We start from the raw sequence: 18,425 nt of genomic DNA, 5'->3' as shown, positions 1-18,425 counted from the left end.
CCCCAGATAGAATTAAAATTTAAACTGATTCTTGATAGATAAGCTCTTTTAAAATCCACCTCTTTGCTGCAAGTCGTCAGGATTTTAAAAATAAATTTCCCCTTTAAATCTCTTGAACGATTTTCATTTTTTGCAAGGCCGCACTGCTGGTGTCCTGGAAAAATGGAGAGTTAGAGCTTTATCAGTTGGTGCCCTGAGGTATGTGGCAAAGAAGCTAAATCCTTGAAGATTAGCAAAAAAAATGCAGCACATGGCAATAAGGGGCTTATATGACTACTAGTATTAGTTCAGGTGAAAGAAGTATTGCTTATACATAAAACTGGACAAATCCACTGACAATGTATTTTTAGTTAGCTACAAAGGAGTCTTATATTGCTGGACTTTACCTCTTTGGTGATTTGGGAAGCTTAGTAATCCACTGTAAATGCTCTTCTGCTGGCCCCAATTCCCAGTATTACTCCAGAATGCTGCTCTTTCGTTTTAACCCCTAAAAGTACATGTTTCCTTAATTTAGCTTTTAGATCACACAATGACTTATTTAGCCAGCGGTCGTGCTGTAGGAGCAAACGATCAGGTTACTGCTCGGACGCTGAGCTTCGGAGACGGAAGCACAACCTGGAAGATGGATTTGTGGGCTGACAGCAGCTGATGGCCATTACAGAATCTCAGTCATTACCTAACTCAGTAATTAACAAGTACTGGTACTTTTAAACAAAAGAGCTAACTCAGTGTAAGAATGAATGGTCTGTATATTTTTTGCATAGTTACAGTTATTATGTAGCATGCATCCCATCCTGTTGGGGAATTTAAGGGTTGTGCACAATTTTCCCTAATTAATTTTGCCCTAATTTGTTGTATGGGAAGACTCAGAGCAGCACCAAGTACCTTACTGAAAACAAGCTAAGTGTGTGCTGCAGGAGGTCAGGCTGATGGCTGAAGAAGAGGAAATTTGGGTGAGGCTTGCAGAGGAGCCTGGGAGCAAGGGTGCTGTCTTGCACATGGTACCAAATTAAAAGCAGACAATTGAAGCAATTACACCCTGCTTCTGTGATGGAGATTATCAGGCATGCTGTAGAAATGACTGAGCAGCTCGTGAGGCAGCTGCTGACCCAGTTGCAGCTAAACTTAATGCTCTGAGCCATAAACTAAGGTAGTCGAGGAACTGCTGCATGAGGAATGGAGCTATCCTAGCATCAGGACTTGCCAGTGTGGTCCCCAGATAAACTCCTCTGACTTGCAAGTAAAAATCTAACAGGTGTACAGGACAGCCAGGGTATCCACAATACACCAGTCAGTGTTCCTTAATTTTCCCTCCACTCCAACCATGCAAACCCATCCTCTCCTCTTTTTATCAAAAGATAAGAGTTTGGATTGTCACGGGGCACAGTTTTCTCTCAAGGCAGATGATGTTAGTATCTGGCATAAGGAAGTCCTTTATGTGCTTTTCTTTTGTCACCATTGCTTAGAACCTCTTCCTCATATGCAAATAAGAATGAAACGACCTTAATGCAAAATACTAATGAGGTGGGTGGGTGTCTTTCGGTGCTAAGCAGCAGTGCCTGTCATAGGAAGTTTCACATTTGGAATAGCCACTAGAGAAAAGGAGGTAGAGAAACCTATGGGACAATATGTGGAATAATCAGTGCAAAGCCATATTCCTGAGCCTCTTGTACCCATAATTCATCTCCTCTGGGTGATGCTACCGTTCAAGGTGCTGGGAAAGCAGTTAAAAGGCTTACCTGTGGAAAGTAGCAGGGAAATGACACCACAAAGAAAATGGTGCTGTATAAACAAAAGAGTAAAGTAGCCTGTGAAACAGGACAATACATATCCATGGAGTGCTCTTAGAGTAACTCCATGTCCTGAGTCCTTCCACTCCGGGCTGCTGTCTCCTGCACTGCTTTCTGTGCTTTGACCATCCATACTACAGCACAAAGTGTGAGAACGTTGATCAGTCAGTCAAAAGTCTGTCTCATTAAGCTGGTACTCTCTGGTTAACTCTATCAGCGTTGCCATGTAATTAGTATTCTTTGGGAATCTCTTTACAGTCCTTGATTGGTGATTTTATTCCCTTGCACAGATAAAGGTGGAACCAGTTGTTCCGGCTCCATCACCAGTTATTCCTCGGCTGACACTAAGAGTGGGTGCAGGCCAAGACAAGATGTAAGTACAAAATAAGTCATCTGCAATATGCCTTACACAGCTCTTCATCTGTCATGTGTAGCAGCTCTTACTTTCGGTTGGAAACATTTTAATGTTAGTGGTAAATGACATTCACATAGCCATGCCCAGGTTGGATGGGATCCTGGGCAACCTGATTTAGTGTTTGGCAAACCTGCCCATGTCAGGGGAGTTGGGACTAGATGATTCCTTTCAGAGTGAGCCATTCTATCATTCTGTGACATCTTTTGACCATTCTGATGAAAACTCAAGCAGAACATTTACCAGTAGAAAGCTTTAGTCATCTTGACCTTTTTGTTCTTCTCTTCAAGTGGAGCCCATCATCTTCCACTCATCCTACCGTATTTCCCAGTAGTGATTAGAAGACTGCATCTAAACTCATGTGCTGCCTCCAGTGACAATTTAGTCAGGCTTCTATAATGGCTAGGTATCCCTAGTGTAACCTACAGCTAAATTTCATAATGCATTTCAGCTAACTGTTGTTTCATGCTTTGAAACATAACAATTGAAATAGCTTTGTACACATCTGTTTTATTATAATTGTTGATTATTTCTGAGTGTACCTAACACACTATAAATGTTTGTTCATTAGCCCCTTAATTATTGGGTGTTGTCATTCAAATAAGAGTTATTTAGTACTTGATGACCATAAATAGGTTGATCCCTGTGCTCAGATCATACAGCTGCCTGCTTGTGCTATAGAGGCTGAAGAAATGAAGCATCACTGGGTTTTATAGGCTGCTCCTGCCTTGCGTTTTCCTTTAATTGAGGTTTTCAATGTTTTTTTAATTGCACAGAGTACACTTTCATGTCTGATGGCAAACATGAGCACCAAACAGATGTTTTCTTTCCCTTCATCCCATTAAGTATTGCTAATCTAGTTGCTTCTCTTTTAAAGCCATTCTGAACTAAATCTCCTAATCACTAACTTTCCTGCTTTCCAAGTTCAGTGGCATCTTTGATTATTATTCTGTTTTTCTCTGCTATCCTATTCCCCACTCTTGCCCACTAGGTAACTTGTGAGTTACGCTGGTGTGAAGTTGCCATGGGACTTCTTGGTTTCTATGGGAAACGACCCCAACCATCAGGACTTTTTCCTGTTAACCATTCCTATATTTTCCCTTTCACAGTATCTGAGTATGGTCAAAAATTTCTGTGCTTCAGATTGTATGAAGGAATTCCACTTTTTGGAAGTTATCTGTCCTGCATTTAAAACCTGTAAATCCATTTTCCTTCTTGAGGAGCTATGAATGCTTTCAAACTCTTCTATTCAAGGATTGTAGTAGTGTTCATATCAGGAAAAAAAAAAAGGTCACATTTTCAAGGTAGAGCTTCTAAGTTATGGCTCTGAAGCCATATTTTAGCACCAAAAAGTTGATTTTGCATCTCCCCTTATCTCTCCCCGATCATCCTTACACCCACACACATTTTGAGAAGAGATTTCAGGCTTTATCTGCTTGCTGCAAATCGTATGGGCACATCATTTTCAGCTGTGCTATCCTGCAGTGGTCAGAGAGACTGACATCTAGGTTTTTAGTCTTCTGAAAAACCCACTTCTATCTCTGTTTCCTATGTGCATCTTTACTGACATAGGAGGGAAGCTTCACCTCCACTTGACACTTGTCCTTGCTACTGCTTTAGGCTACCTAATCAAATGACTCTTCAGCCCTTAGTATTCCATCTCTAGTTCCATACTTGTGTCCCTTTCCTACCTGAAATGTCTCCCCTCTACGCCTACCATTTGGGCCCTCTTACCATTGTCTGACTGTGATGGCTGTATCACCCACTTGCATTTTCTGAACAATGGCAAACTAGAACTGTTGGAGCTTTGCTATGGCTTGTAGGAATGCTCCTAGTTTTCCCAAGCAGAAGTTTATGCCACGTGGCTATGGGTCTGAAAACTGTTTTGTGTTGCGTGTCGATCCAGTGTCTAATGAGCTCTCAGGGGAGCTCTCCTACTCTAAATCTTTTTACTTTTGTCCTAAATAATTAATATTTAGCTTGGACTCAGGGCATTTTTTCATATGTGGTGGTCATTATTAGGAGCAGTTATTATGTTAAGCCCTAAGACAAAGCATTGCATATCTGACTGGAGCTGCTGAAGCAATACCAGAAATCTCTGCTATCTGGATAGTCACTAGTTGCCAGACCGTAGTAGGTTGATAAACCTTTTACATAGCTGGTAAAAGACAGAAACAAGAGCTATGCTTTTGTGAGATGTTATGTTAGGGGAAAGTTAAACTTACATTTCATCTGTGTTGACGATAAATATCAGGTAGTTGTTGTGTGTCAATTGAGATGTCTCTGGAGCTTAAACACTGAGATTATTTTAAATTACTGTGAATGCCTGTAGAAAGGTGTCAGGATGTTAAGTTTTTTAAGATTGATAGAAATCGATGAGTAAAAACTAGATAGACTAATGAATTATTTCAGTTTCCTCTGTTTGAAGGAAAAGCTGTTGGGGGGGCTTGGGAGCTACTTAAATACCTTTATCAGTTGGAAGTTGGTTTCTCTTGGGGAATTTCATGCAAAAAATTGTACTTGTGGATCTTGGTGAGTCCAAAATGTATCATTGAAAAGTAGAATCATTTCAGTTGGAGAAGACCCTGAAGATCATCAAATCCAATCATCACCTAAGACTACCAAGACCAATTCTAAACCATGTCCCTTAGTGCTACATCCTCTTAACTACCTCCATGTACTCCACCACTCCCCTGGGCAGCCTGATCCAATGCCTGACCATCCATTGCGTGAAGTCATTCTTCCTAATATCAAATATCTGAAGATGTCAGATTGAATGACACTTAAAATGGAAATTCAGGTCTCTGATGATGGCAGCACAAGTTTACTTAAATACTGCAGTGCTGAGGAAAATGACATTGCAGTGGTGCAATTTCTTTATGTTGCTTCTGCTCTCCTCTGCTTGGACCAGTGTACAAAGCAATGCTCATTGTGGCTAGGGAGTCTCCTTCTTTTTGTTTCTGTGAATACAAGTGCCTACTGGCCAGTCAAGCTTGTCCAGCATTCTTCCAGCACACATCAGTTCTAAAGAGATAGCTATTATTAATGTCAGCTTAATAGACATGAAGATGTAGCTGTTGCTTAAGGATGAAGGGACCAATATAGGAAAAAATGTTACAATTCATTGTTTTTTCTGGAAGTGTTTTAACTGTGCAGTAAAACAAGAAGAAAGTAGATTATAATCAAAGCATTTCCATCTTAGTTGTAAACAATTACAGCAATACTTGCATGGATGCCACATTAGAAGAAATTTACTGGATTCCATTCTAATGCAATTAGAGCTAATTTTGTTCTTTAAATGAATAAAGGGTCAGCTAGTAAATCTAGTTTATCTCAAGTCCAGGCTTCAATAAATTGTTTTATTTAATTTGTTGTAAAAGATCTTATCCTTAATGGGTCTAACTCTTATTAGTTTGCTTGGGTTCTAAAATATTTATGACCACCTTTTTAGATATGATTTGAATGATATGTTGGAAGGGTTTTTTACTGTTTTTTTCCACTGCAGTGTTATCAGGGTAGAAGATTGCTAACTGAGTTAGTATAGGAAGGAACTAGAGATGCTATCTTTTTTTAAGAAAAAAAAAAATTTAAAAGCACAAGGCTAATATACATGTTTCAATTTAAAATCATCTGCGAATGGTGAGCAGAATTCTTTTATTCAGTTGCATCACGGTTTCTTTTTGTCTAGTTATTTTTCCTAAGAATAAATCATAGACGTAACTCTTAAAAACTTTCACACACACAGGTTTCATACACATAAGGTCTCAAAAAGCATATCTGTTGATGAGGTACTGGCATTCCAGTTACTACCACAGTTGATATATACTAAAGCAAAAATATGCGTTGTAATTTCTGATATTTCAGATAAATTCTACATTTAAATATGATTTTTAAGAAAAAACACGTGACTTTGGACAATACCAGACAACAAGGCAGGGTACCATTCATTAGTCATTGTCTCTGTGCTTCTGTGTCTTTATATATATCTATATATGCATTTATAAAGAGAAGGAAATGCATATATATATGTACTTGTGAAATCAAGTTTCTGAACTTAATACTAAAATATCATGCTCTTGCTCCAGACTCTTACTGCATTGTATCATAGCTCTGCAATCAGCAGAGAAGCTGGAAAACAGACATGTATGGGGAAAAGATAGGTATTATAACAGTGTTTAACTTAAAAATCTGGCCTGCTCCTCGTAGGAAATTACCCTTTGTCTTGCATAAAGACAGTATATATATAACCTCCAAAAAATTGCACATGTACTCAGATATGTGTGTCTATAAAAATGGTATTAAATAACTTGTGGACTTTAAAATAAAATCCTAAAAGGATTAAGAGAGAAAAGCTTTTTATCCATAATTAATTGACTCCACTAAAGATTTTTATCACTTGGTAGGATGTTATCAGTCCAAGGCCTAACTTAGGTTCTTTTGAGGCTCACTCAATGGTATGATATTCCCGTGACAAAAATGTCACCAACATAACTGGCTGACATCTTTTATAGAACATCTGAAAGCCAAGTGGCAGTATAAACCAAATTATTCTGTGAGATCTAGATGTGGTCTCTCTGCGTGATATTGCTGACCCAGAGGTACTCTTTGAGGACGAAGAGGGGAGCCTGTCCAGTTGCTTTCTGTTTTGTTATGGTGAGTTTCTGTGATTGATCCATCTGTAGACTTCCACCACAATAAGGTGCAAAAATAATGTATTTTTTATAAGTTGGCAAAATGATATGTGTCTGACAGCATAGGAGCCTGAAGGGAAATGCAGCTTTAGAAATGCCATGATGCTGACGCTAAAACCCTACTTGAAACACAGCTGGACTGCTAGTGGTGCTTATTTTTCATACATTGGTGGCTTGGGTAATCATTACTACCTGTTCAAGAACTGATTATTTTAAGTGCAGCCATGGTGGGGCAACAAAATTGCAGTAAAACAGTTCTTTATTCATTCTTTTTGAAAATGTGTAAACTTTTACTAGCTCACCTGCAGCAAAGTGCCACCAAGTTTGTTACAGGGTAATGTCATCCTAAAACACTTGTCTAAAATACGGATCTCCTATCTGCAGCAAGTTTAATTTACAGAAGAATTGGATCACAGAATCACAGAATGGCTTGGGTTCGAAGGGACCTTAACAGTCATCTAGTTCCAGCATCCCTGCCATGCTCAAGGTTGTATTTGTGCTGCAAGTTCTCTAGAGGTTAAATCTCTTGGGAACACTGCCCACACACATAGAAAACCAGACTTGAAAGAAGTTGGACAAAAAGAGGAGAGAAGAAATATTAGCAGTTCCATGGATACACCCTTTATTGAGCTGGTTGAAGACAAGAAATTAGACGAAGACTGTGTTGGTATTCCCCAGAGGGAATCACTGGGGATCTGTAATTGCTGCAGTCACATGAATATGCATTTTGGGGGAAGTACTCCAAACACTCTGGGAGATGTGAAAAAAGCTATATGTCTAAGATATTACTTTGCTCTTAGCTTCAATTAAACCAGAATTCTGCCATATGTAGTTTTTAAGAATGCATCTGATTTTTACAGTATCATCTTTGGTGGATATTCATGAGCTCCCATTTTTAATAAGGTTGTTCTCTTTCGGATAAGCAAGACCTTATGAAAAAAACTTTTGAACTTCAGGTCTATTTAGTAGAAAGCCATTCAGATGTTGATAATTTAGATTACTGTCTTCATAGTGTTTGCCTACAATAGCTGAATAACGGGGTTCATTAAACTCCCTTTGTAGACATATCCAAATTGTTTGCCTCTAGCTGTGGCTCCCAATGTGTGGCTAGAAAGGAAAGGATTGGCTTTTTATTGACTTGTCAAGCCTTAGGTTTGCATTACCAGCCAAGTAGCTCATGACCCATTCCATTTATTTCACTGTTTTGTGGTGGGGAAACAGGTAAAGGAATCCTGCTGGAAGCCCCTCCTTCCGCACGTTTTTATGAATAAGAGCAGTGTTTGTAGCAATTAAGGCACCGTGACCAAATCCTCCAAAAGATGTAATGCAAGCAGCATGGGGCTATTGTGGGACACAGCTGTGGGTGGTGTTGGTTACCCTGCAAGACACTGCTTATTCAACAGAGAGCTCTGGAGGAGAACTTACTGCAGAATTAAATAGGAGGGAAGAAGTGATACTTCAGGGAGAAAAATGTAGAAGGGTAAACTACTGTTTGGGAACATTTAACAATAGGGTCCAGGCAGTGAAAGTCTTTTGTTTATTGCAGTACTAATGGGTATCCAAATTATTTTACAAATTAGCACTAAGCAGTGAAAGACTGAGTTAACTGTGTTAACAGTATTAATGCTCTGGGTGCCAATCCAGCTTTTGCTGTAAGATGGAACAGAGTGTGTAATGGTTAAAGCATTTTGATATGATCAATAGACCACCTAAGTGAGCAGTCAGAGTGATGACAAATGATCTCACTCCTCTCCGAGAGATGTTCTTTAGGAATTCCAGTGATCTTTGCAGCTCTCATAAATCTTCGTACATGTGTGTTTGTGTGTGTGTATACAGACACATTTTTCTGTTCTATAATTATTAAATTATAAGAGCTGGAGGACTGATTTTTCAGTGCCTTTTTAAATTCTGAATGGATATGCATTTTAATGGTGATTCTCTTCTGGGTATGATTCATATCCCTTTCCTGATCATTCTGTTTGAGTGCAACATATTGGCCCCAGTCCTGCAGTGAAATCCCCATGTGTGGTCTTGTATCCATCCAAAAGTCTTGTTCACTGCAGTGGAGGTTCCTCAGTCTCTCCCTTGCTGCAGGATTGCAACTTTTAAATGAAAAAAATGAAGAGTATATCCCTATTACCGAACAAAAAAATAATCGGTTTATATTTCTAAAGTTGAACTGAATTTGAGTATGAGTTATTTCCAACATCAGATTTAGTCTGTATCTTTTTCTTTTTTTTTTTTTCTTCTAATTTCGGAAGCCACCCCAACTAATTATTCCTCTATAAGCTTATGGTAGGTGGTAGGCTGTGGCAAATAAATTATTTCCATTTTGCTGCTGGCCACACTGGGTGGTGACTCCAGAAGTGAGTCCTTAAAAAGGCTTGAGTCATTAGGAGACAAAACAACTTACTTGGAGATTCTTTGATTTTTGTGCTTGTTGCTCAAGAGTAAAAAAAAATGTATACTGTATACCTCAATTAATGCAAAAGATATTTCAGGCAAGTTTAGACACATAAGCGAATTGCTTGTGTAAATGGTCATGCCCTTATAAAGCACAACAAAAACTGATCAAATGTGTGTGAATGAATTGAAAGGCAGATGGGGATTTGTTAAAAAAAAAAAAAAAGGCTTTGCCTGGATAGAGAGTTACTGCAGGAACCAATACTGCTTTGTTATTGTCTTAGTCTTTATACTGAAGTTTTTACACAAGACTGAGTAGTCTATATAGACTAAAGAATACATATTTTAGTTCTGGAGAGTAGGACATTGACAGGAGGTCTATGGAGAAATTACCTTCTACTTGCCTACTAAATTCCTACCTGAATTTAGTAGAGCTGTTCTCTGAGAATCTTGAGTTGTAGCTGTACAGAGCCTGCAAGGTAACAAGCTGGAAATTACCATTGTAGAGGTTTCTGTGTCCATTGATGGCATAGTTTCCTAGTAGTTAATGAAATTTCATATTCTACCGACTCCCAGTGAAGAAAGTAGATGTGCAACTAATTTAAGCTGTCTCTAGATCATACATTCCGTAACACTTCCCAGAACAAATGGCAATAAAGGGCAGTTTGCAATGAACATGTAAGAGAAAGCTTGCAAAGAACACGTTATAAAGAGCATGTTTTACCAGCTTCTGGTTTTGCTGCTGAGAGCTCAGCACAAGGGGATAATGCTAGGTGGTTTTCCCATCAAAGATCTGGGCAGCTTGTTATTGATGATAAGAGAGAAATGAAGATGAGAGATACCAAGACGCCACGCTACCAGCTCCATTTTGTTTTGTCAGACTGGTGATGAACCATCCAGAGCTGTAGATCAGGATGGTGAGAAGAATAGGAGGGAGATGTGGGAGTCATTTGCAGAAGGGCGTTTGTGGTTTTGGAGAGAGATAGCTTGCTATAGCAGATACAGAGGATGGCAGCCAAAGGCAGAACTCTGTTTCACTTAAAGTAATGGAAAAATAAACAGTAGAAAACCTGTAATTCAGTTTCAAGAGTGCAAACGTCCGTAAACCAAAAGAGATAAAGTCAGCTGGACTGAAGGCCTAATGGATTCAGAAGTGGTGATGTCTGCTTATGGAAAGGGAAGGCTTGCAGGAAATGAATACATTTATCAGTAACTCCTTCAAAATGGGTTTTGGGAATAAGCATCTTAACCTCTAGGAGAAAAGGACTGTTAGCAAAGAGGTCACATCTTCAAAGCAAAAGAATGCGGGTGTGAAGGCAGGCTTGCTGTTCGTCAAGCTGAATTAAATGTCGCAAGGGATATTGAACAAATAGGAAAAGAAGGGAGAACCATGGAAGTGAAGACAGGGAGGAGGTGAAGGGTAATGCAAAGTAATGAGCCACGAACAGAATCACAGAATATCCCAAGTTGGAAGGGACCCACAAAGTTGATCAAGTCCAACTTCTGTCTCTGTGCAGGACCACCCATGATTCAAACCCTGTTTCTGAGGGTGCTGTCCAAATCAAGTTCCTTGAACTTTGTCAGCTTGGGGCCATGTTTGTCCCCAGGCTTCCTGGGGAGCCTGTTCCAGCATCTTCAGTCTTATGTTCATTCTCCCCTATACTGAGAATTAGGACAAGAGGAATAGTGACAGGAGATTGAGAGTGGTGAAAGTTAACTTTAACAGATTAAGAAGCGACATAGAGGGGTGTTTGCACACTGATGTCAAAAAAGGGGATAATCTTCCTTCTAAGTTACAAAATAGCTGGCCTGTGAGTTTACAGACTAGGGGACAAGTAATTTTTGAAAACTTTTAGTTTTATTTTAAAAATTATTGTTGGTTATATCTGTTTTAATAAATAATATAAAAGTAGAAATGCTGAAAAAGAAAAGTGTTCTAGACAGCTGATGGCAGCAATACAAATAATTACAAGTTTTGAAGGAAGAGCGATTTAAAAGCTTGGAAATAAATGAAGTAAAACACAAAATGTAAGAAAACCATGCCAAACCAACTTGATATCAATCTTGGATAGAACAGCTGATTTTCTAGCTTAGTGTGGTCCATTTGGCAGTCCCCATGAGAGCTGGAAAATAAGGGCTGATATTTTTGCCATGCATCTCAGTGCCTAGTGTGACTGCTTCCACCTCACAGTCGTGCAGTACGTGACTTAAGTAGTTGCTGAGTGCTTGATCAGGTCGCATCCCCTCCAAGGGAAAGTCTCAGCTGCAGTGAAGAAGAATTGGAACACTCGTATGTGCATGGGTGGAATAAAATTGACAGCTGTCCTGTCTTCAGGTGAAGGGATGCTGTCTTCTGGGTGAATGATGGCAAATCCGAGCTCCTTGGATTTTAGGAGGAAGTCTAATACTCTCATAGTGAAGCTGGCAAAGATGAGGATTAGTAGAGGAACTGTTCAGTTGAAAGGAACTAGCTCAAAGAAAGATAGCAACTGAGAGTTACAAGAGAGCTTATCTAACCAGAGAGGAGGTTACTAGTAAACATGCTCTAGAATATGTTTCAGCACTGATCTGATTTAATAATTTCATTAAAAATTTAGTCACAGTAGGATGCAGAGCACTGAGGACATTTTTTGTCAGTGAGGTCGAAGGAACACTGAGGTACAGCTGGGGACATGATGGTTGTCTAGAAGGAGTGGGGAAGGAAAAAAAAATCCTTTTTAATTCAATTAAAAACTAATTGCAGTTTAGGCTTCGTATTTGAAGAGTGCCAAAAGAAATTTCAGCCAGAAGCAAAGAGCTGGTCAGTAGGTCTATCAGTACAGTCGGTGAATTAAGTGGGTGAGAGATCGTTAGTTGACTGCAGAATGACATTTACCAACGTGATGCAAGCGTGACCATAGAATGCATTGCAAGTGGTAATTTTAGCTGAGATAGTGGAAGTGTGTGACCCGTCACACAAGAGCCTATTGATATTTCATCTGAAATGTTATATTCAATTCTTGAACACTGCTTGTGTTCAGGAACAGTGAATTGTAGAGAGCAGATGTAAAGAGGACCTTGGAGCACTGTTAAGAGTGAGCATGGGGCTGCCTGTGTTATGACAGGAGAACAACTTTGTGTGTTTTGCCTTGCATGTGAAGAGGGGATATGATTGCTGGCTACAAGTACAGCAGGCAAATAAACATTTTGGAAGGAGAAAGCTATTTAAGTAAAGAATAATGTTGGCACAAAAACAAATGGGAATTAATTGGCTATGAATGGAGGCTGGAAATTAGAAGAGGTTTCTGTGCCACCAGAGCAGGGTGATCCTGAAACAGGGTAATAGTGGGGACAAAAAGATTAACTGGTTTTAAGATGAGGCTCAGTAAACTTGTGAATGGGATTAGGTGACACGCTGCCTTTGAAATTGCTAGATTCATTTGTCCAGGAAGGGGTGTTTGCAGGATTTTGCCATAGTGTTGAAATGAAGAATGAGCTGTTGAGCTCCATGGGCACCATCTAAGCTCTGTACACTTACACAGACCCTCTGCCACCTACATTAGGCCAGAGAAAGTCCACGGGAGTGGATGATATTTTGAACACACATTCCCTTTGGTAGAGAAGAATGTAACATTGCAAGCAATTAATCACATGAAAATGTGTTTTTATAAGTATTTCAAGGTTACATATTGAAGTCTTTTCACTTGCAAAATTGCTAGAGGCTTGGCTGGAGGTTTGATGCATTTTGGCACTCTGCAAGCACGCGAGCTGGTCATAGCACATATTTGTGGAGCTTCTATTTGCCAATACGACTTGTTTGCACAGAATAAAATATTCAGGAGGGCATAAGAGAGATAAAAACTAAATTTCCCTTTCTAAAAGTAATATGGGAATTAGCTTACATTACAGAGCTTAAATTACACCGATTCTCCTCCAGGGTTGGAATAAAATTTTCAAAATCGCTTCTAATCTGTGAGGAATCTAAACCATATGGAAATGTTCCTAATTCCCCTGGGTGCTTTTGACACTTTTACCCATAGGTCTTTGAGTTTTTCTTGCATTTCTTTTTCTCTAGTGAAACAATCTCAGTCACAAGTGTGAGATTTCTCAGTAATCAAAGTAGTTAACATCACCTCATTTTCTAGCATTGAGGAACTTGTATCAATAAGGGAATATCAACACTAATAGATAAAAATATCACCCATAATAATGTGAATGGCAGTTGTGCTTGTTATAATTACATTGGTGTAGTTGTTGGTGATGTTTTCCTGCATACAAAGGTCCTCGAGCTCCTGTTCCTTGCTTAGAAATAGATCCTGGCTTTGGAAAACAATTAGAGCTTTAACAATGTTGTTCCTCTTCTAGGCAGAGCCTGTGTGATTCTGGATCATACCTTTCTCAGTACTGATACAGCATATTTTTGGAGCCTATCACCCATAGCAATCATTCAGCTCTGTGGCTCATATCCTATTTTTGAAAAGCCATTTCCTTTGGATGCACATGTCTTTTCCCACTGTTTATGTGAGGCAGTCAATGGGGCTTTCAGCCGTAAGGGTCAAAATGAAATCAAATAAATTACTTCCAAAGATAGGAAACTATTTCACACCTTGGAGCCTCATTTTGCTCCAGATGTAGCATGTTACAGCTCATGCCAGTTAGAAGCGATTATAAACTGACTGACCTGTCATGACACTAAAGATCTCAGTTGAGATCTTGTGAGCCAACACAGTTTTCTTACCATTTGGGTTTGGATCTGTCTTATGTGAACAGAGTGATTGCCCTGGAGTAATGACAAAAATGGGATTTCATTAACTCTGCCATTGTTAAGAGGTTTACTTTAAACTGGTTATCAGCACATGTGTTCAATTATAAATACACTGAGGTTCTGTATGAAATACAGTCCTGTTAGCATTTAAGGAGAAATCCAAAGAGAATTTAGGTTGGACACAACCAGATACACGGTATTTACATTAATTCATTTTTTTTCTCTTTTTTTTAAGGGAGTGGTAGCCTTTAGTTATGATTTATGAAGGCTCTTGTTACCACATCTATTCCAAGGGTTTTCTCACACCTCTTCATTCTGGGGCAACTGTTTTGATTCAAAAACAGCTTTGATTTTTATCTTTCAGTGCAGAATATGCATGTGATACATTGCCAGGCAAGCAGCATGCAGAGAAGTGTAATTCTGATCTTGGGACTCCACGTGTGTAGATGGTGATTGGTGTTCATTTGTGTTTGATTACCATGAAAACTATGAATCCAGCCTTGGTTTTAGAGTTTTTGGACCTTGAGCAATGAGGAGGGGAGGGGAGGGGTGTTTTCATCTTACTTGGCATCATACTTACAGATTTGTAAACTACAAGCCTTGACTTTGTAGGCACATTTGGAAGGAATGTAGCAGTGTAGCTATGGTGATGTCCAAATGTGCAGTTTAAATCCGAGCATGGGCCTCAGTAGCAGTAGTACTGAAGCTTTTCTGTAGCGAGTACCGCCTACTTGCAGTGTGCTCTGTGCCTCACTTTTCTTGTCTGTAAAATAGATCTCATAAATCTAGCCATCATTTACATACTGTTTTGATATCAGGTTTCTCTCCAAGTCTGAAGTAACATTAATTATTAGTCGTGGGACTGCTATTTCCCTTTGATTTCTTCCCACCTCTCTGTTACTGTGTGTGCAAGCCCCTTTTTTGGGAAGGAGGACAGGCCCAACCACCCTCTCTGAGATTACCCCATCATCTCTAATGGTGTAGCACAAAGCCATTCATTTCTCCACTCCAGAGTCTTAAGTCTCAGAACTTTATTAGCCCAAGGGAGTGGTAGGGCCAAGCGTGCTCCAAAATGCCGATCTCCCGTTTTGATAACTGAGTTCTAAAAATCAAGATAAACAAGCTGCCCTATATACTGAGCATGTCTTAATTGCATGCTTCAAGCAAACCAGCCAATCAATGAGTATGTGTCACCCGCTAATGAATATTTGTAGTTTTTGAAGATTTCATTTGTGATGTTCCCTACAGTTTCTGCAGTTATTATCAGAGTGGCTTTCGAAGACCCTATATCAGGTGGGGAACCTGGCTTTATCTGACCAGGAAACTCTGTAATTTAATTTAATACTTAAGTTGGGCTTGGTCACTCTTATTCAAATTGTATTAGCTAATTCTTCTTTTAAACTGTTTACATTGTCTGTAAAGTTGTGTTTAAAATTCTTTTAGCTTATATGTTTCCTAGTCCAGACTAGGGAAGGGTTGACTTCCTGAAGAACTCATAGCAGGACTTTGTTTACTTGGAGTGGGGTAAAAATGGGGGTTGAAGAAAGAATTATGATGTCTGAATGACTTTGACTGGGCCACATATTTTGCTTTTCATCCCTCCCCTCCCTCATTAATGTCAAGAGTTTGTTGGTTTTTTTTTCTTTTCTTTTTTAATAAGAGGTGGCTTGCAAGTCACAAGTTGGCTTTGCAAGCCATGGGAGCATTGCCCACCCTCAAGGTCTTAGGCATTCAGCTTTGGAAACAGTGAATGACTGAAGGCACCAAAGAACTGGAGTATGAGCCAGCAGCATGCCCTGGCAGCCCAGAGGACTGTTAGGGAAAGGTTCTGCACCAGAGGGGGCAGTGGGCACAGCCCCGAGTTGCCAGAGTTCAAGGAGCATTTGGACAATGCTCTCAGACATAGGGTTTGAATTTTGGATGGTCCTGTGTGGAGTCTGCAGTTGAACTCAATTATATGTGTGGTTGCCTTCCAACTTGGGTTCTTCAGTGATTTTGTGCATCGTAACCTTGGTGGCCAGTCTCTAAGGAGCCCCATTGAGCCAAGTGCTAAGATTTTCATTGATCCAGAAGTGCATCATAGACATTCAAGAGCCAAAGAGAAAACTTTCCTGGTGGAAGGTAAGTGACTTTTCCAATGTACTCTACCAGGAGAAGGTTTGCTGGAGTTGATGTATAGGTTGCTTCTGGAGTGACATGGTCCTTCTGTAAGTCACATACAGTGCATTAGGAGTGCTGTATTTTGACTCAGACTGTCACCTTACTGACGCATGTGAAGAAACCTGAGCTCCCAAATTAGGTATCTGAAGCAACAACTGGAACATCGAGTGGTATGCATGTCTTCAGCTGATGGCCAGGAAATTCATCAGATGGCTTTTAGATTCTGCTCCTGTGTACGTTTCTAAACGTGCTCAGTTTTGTTTTTCTTCCAATGGTCATTTCTGTGAGGTCTCAGAAGGTTGATGTGTTGACAGAGTTAGCAGACTAGTCAAGAGTCCCAAACCCATTGCTCTGTTTTCTCTTTATTTTTCCTAAAACCTTCCATTGTTCTGATTTAGTTAGTATAAGTAGCATATCTTGGGAGAAAACACTTTCTCTCAGCCACACTTTAAATGTTGTGTAGTTCCAACTTTTTCTCAATTGATGACTTGGATTATTGACTTGAATGTCTCTGATTCTATCAATACTACATTTTGAATGGCAGTAACTTCTGATGTTGCCTGCAAGATTATCACTGACAGTGGAGCTTGGCTTTTCTCCTCTGGTTCTCAGGACTGGTTCCAACTTGATTTTCATCATGGTTTTCCTCTTTCCTATTTTTTTTTTCTTTCTTAGATGTCCTCCTCTCTGGAATGTGTAACCTTTCTTTAATTTTCCTTCTTCATCTGGTCCCTACACAAATTAATTGTACTCCCACAGTTACCATTCAAATGTAAATAAGTTAAATGATTTACCAAAATGTGGTAAAAACAAATAGTCCTAACCAGTGTTTTGTTTGGGGTTTTTCTGTTTTGTTTTCTAAAATGTCCTGCTTCTCCCTGTGTTTCTAGTCTGGAGTTTTATAGTACGGGCCTTGTCTGTTAAATGTATGCACATCAATAACACTATATACTAACATTTGTTAAGAAATACTGGGTCCTCCATGTATCCCCCTTCCTGGGTAAGATTATTCTATACTTTGTATTTACTAGAGCTACATCCTGTCTACTTCAGCTACTCGAGTAAGTAGCAATATTTTAACTGCAGAGTATATAGTGTGCGTCATTTATTTGTCCTGACTAGATCTACTGCTGATTACGTAAACATTTGAGGAAAGAAATACCAAACTAGCAAATATTTGCAGAACCCCCTAATGTAGAATCTTAAGAGGATGATATCGTCTCGCAGTTTGAAGATTACAATCAGTGCTGTTCACAGCTGATTAACTTTCCTTTCTTATATTTCCCACAAATTGAGCTAATGTAATAAAACTTAACGAAACAAGGTTTAGTAAAGCCACAGAGAATATTTATATGACAGCAGGCTGCAGAGTGGTTCAGGCTGTCCTGGCATTCACTTTGTAATAGCTCTGTACTTTATCCTGTCCAGTAGTCAGGATCTGTGGATGGATGTGGCAATAAGAGCAATCCTTGTGTTGGCTTGAAACAGCCTCTGCGCTGACTTAAACGTGATGTGAATTAGCTGTACTATATTTTCTTTATATCTACCCAGTGATCAATCGTTGCTTTCTTTTCCACCAACTCTTAACGATCCCCATTTTCGGTCCTACAGAGTCATCAGCAAAGTGGTGCCAGCCCCAGAAGCCAAACCTGCTACTCCTGTGAGCCGACCCAAGACACCTCCACCCGTGCCATCACCAGTACCAGCTCCTGTGCACGTCACCCCTCCTCCTGCTCCAGCTCCTGCTCCTCCACAGCCTACAGTCTCACCCGCCCTACTTCCACCAGCATCCCCAGCTGTCACTGCAGCTGGAGGCTCCAAAGCTCCCGTCAGGAGCGTGGTAACTGAGACCGTCAGTACTTACGTGGTAGGTAGCACGTGCTGCCATTCGTTGTCCCAGTGACATTCATCTCCTGAACTCTTGAGCTTCGTGGTGACTCATCACTTCAGACTGGTGGCACTGAACTTGTGATGTTGCTCTCTTCTCTGTCCGCTGCTTCCTCACACTTGCTAGGAAGGGTTAATCACTCTATTGCTTGAGTTAATTTTTTTTCTGTGCTCTCAGCCCAACATTTACATTTCTTCCAGCAAGTCCAGTTGTATCCCGCTTGGTATTTTCACCTAGAGCATTTATGTTTGGAGGCGATGCTTTTTTATAGATACTTTCGTAAGCCCTGAATTGAAACCTCAGATGTCAGACTCACCATAGATTTTGCTGTCAGTCA

At 39.8% G+C, this 18,425-nt stretch overlaps 1 protein-coding gene across 2 annotated transcripts in view; it reads left to right on the top strand.

The window, feature by feature from the left end:
• TAF3 (TATA-box binding protein associated factor 3) overlaps positions 1 to 18,425 on the top strand; it is a 111,520-nt gene that overhangs the window by 86,937 nt on the left and 6,158 nt on the right. For both annotated transcript variants that reach the window (XM_065743774.1, XM_065743776.1), the window contains 2 exons: positions 2,081 to 2,163; positions 17,812 to 18,067. In XM_065743774.1, the coding sequence (XP_065599846.1) occupies positions 2,081 to 2,163; positions 17,812 to 18,067 (339 nt within the window). The remainder of the gene's footprint in view (positions 1 to 2,080; positions 2,164 to 17,811; positions 18,068 to 18,425) is intronic.

The sequence above is a fragment of the Cyrtonyx montezumae genome, unplaced genomic scaffold, assembly GCF_038088225.1.
Source record: "Cyrtonyx montezumae isolate F1298 unplaced genomic scaffold, pur_monq_1.0 scaffold_3, whole genome shotgun sequence".
Lineage (NCBI taxonomy): Eukaryota > Metazoa > Chordata > Aves > Galliformes > Odontophoridae > Cyrtonyx > Cyrtonyx montezumae.
Note: the sequence above shows the minus strand (reverse complement) of the source record. Positions and strands in the feature narration are given on the sequence as shown.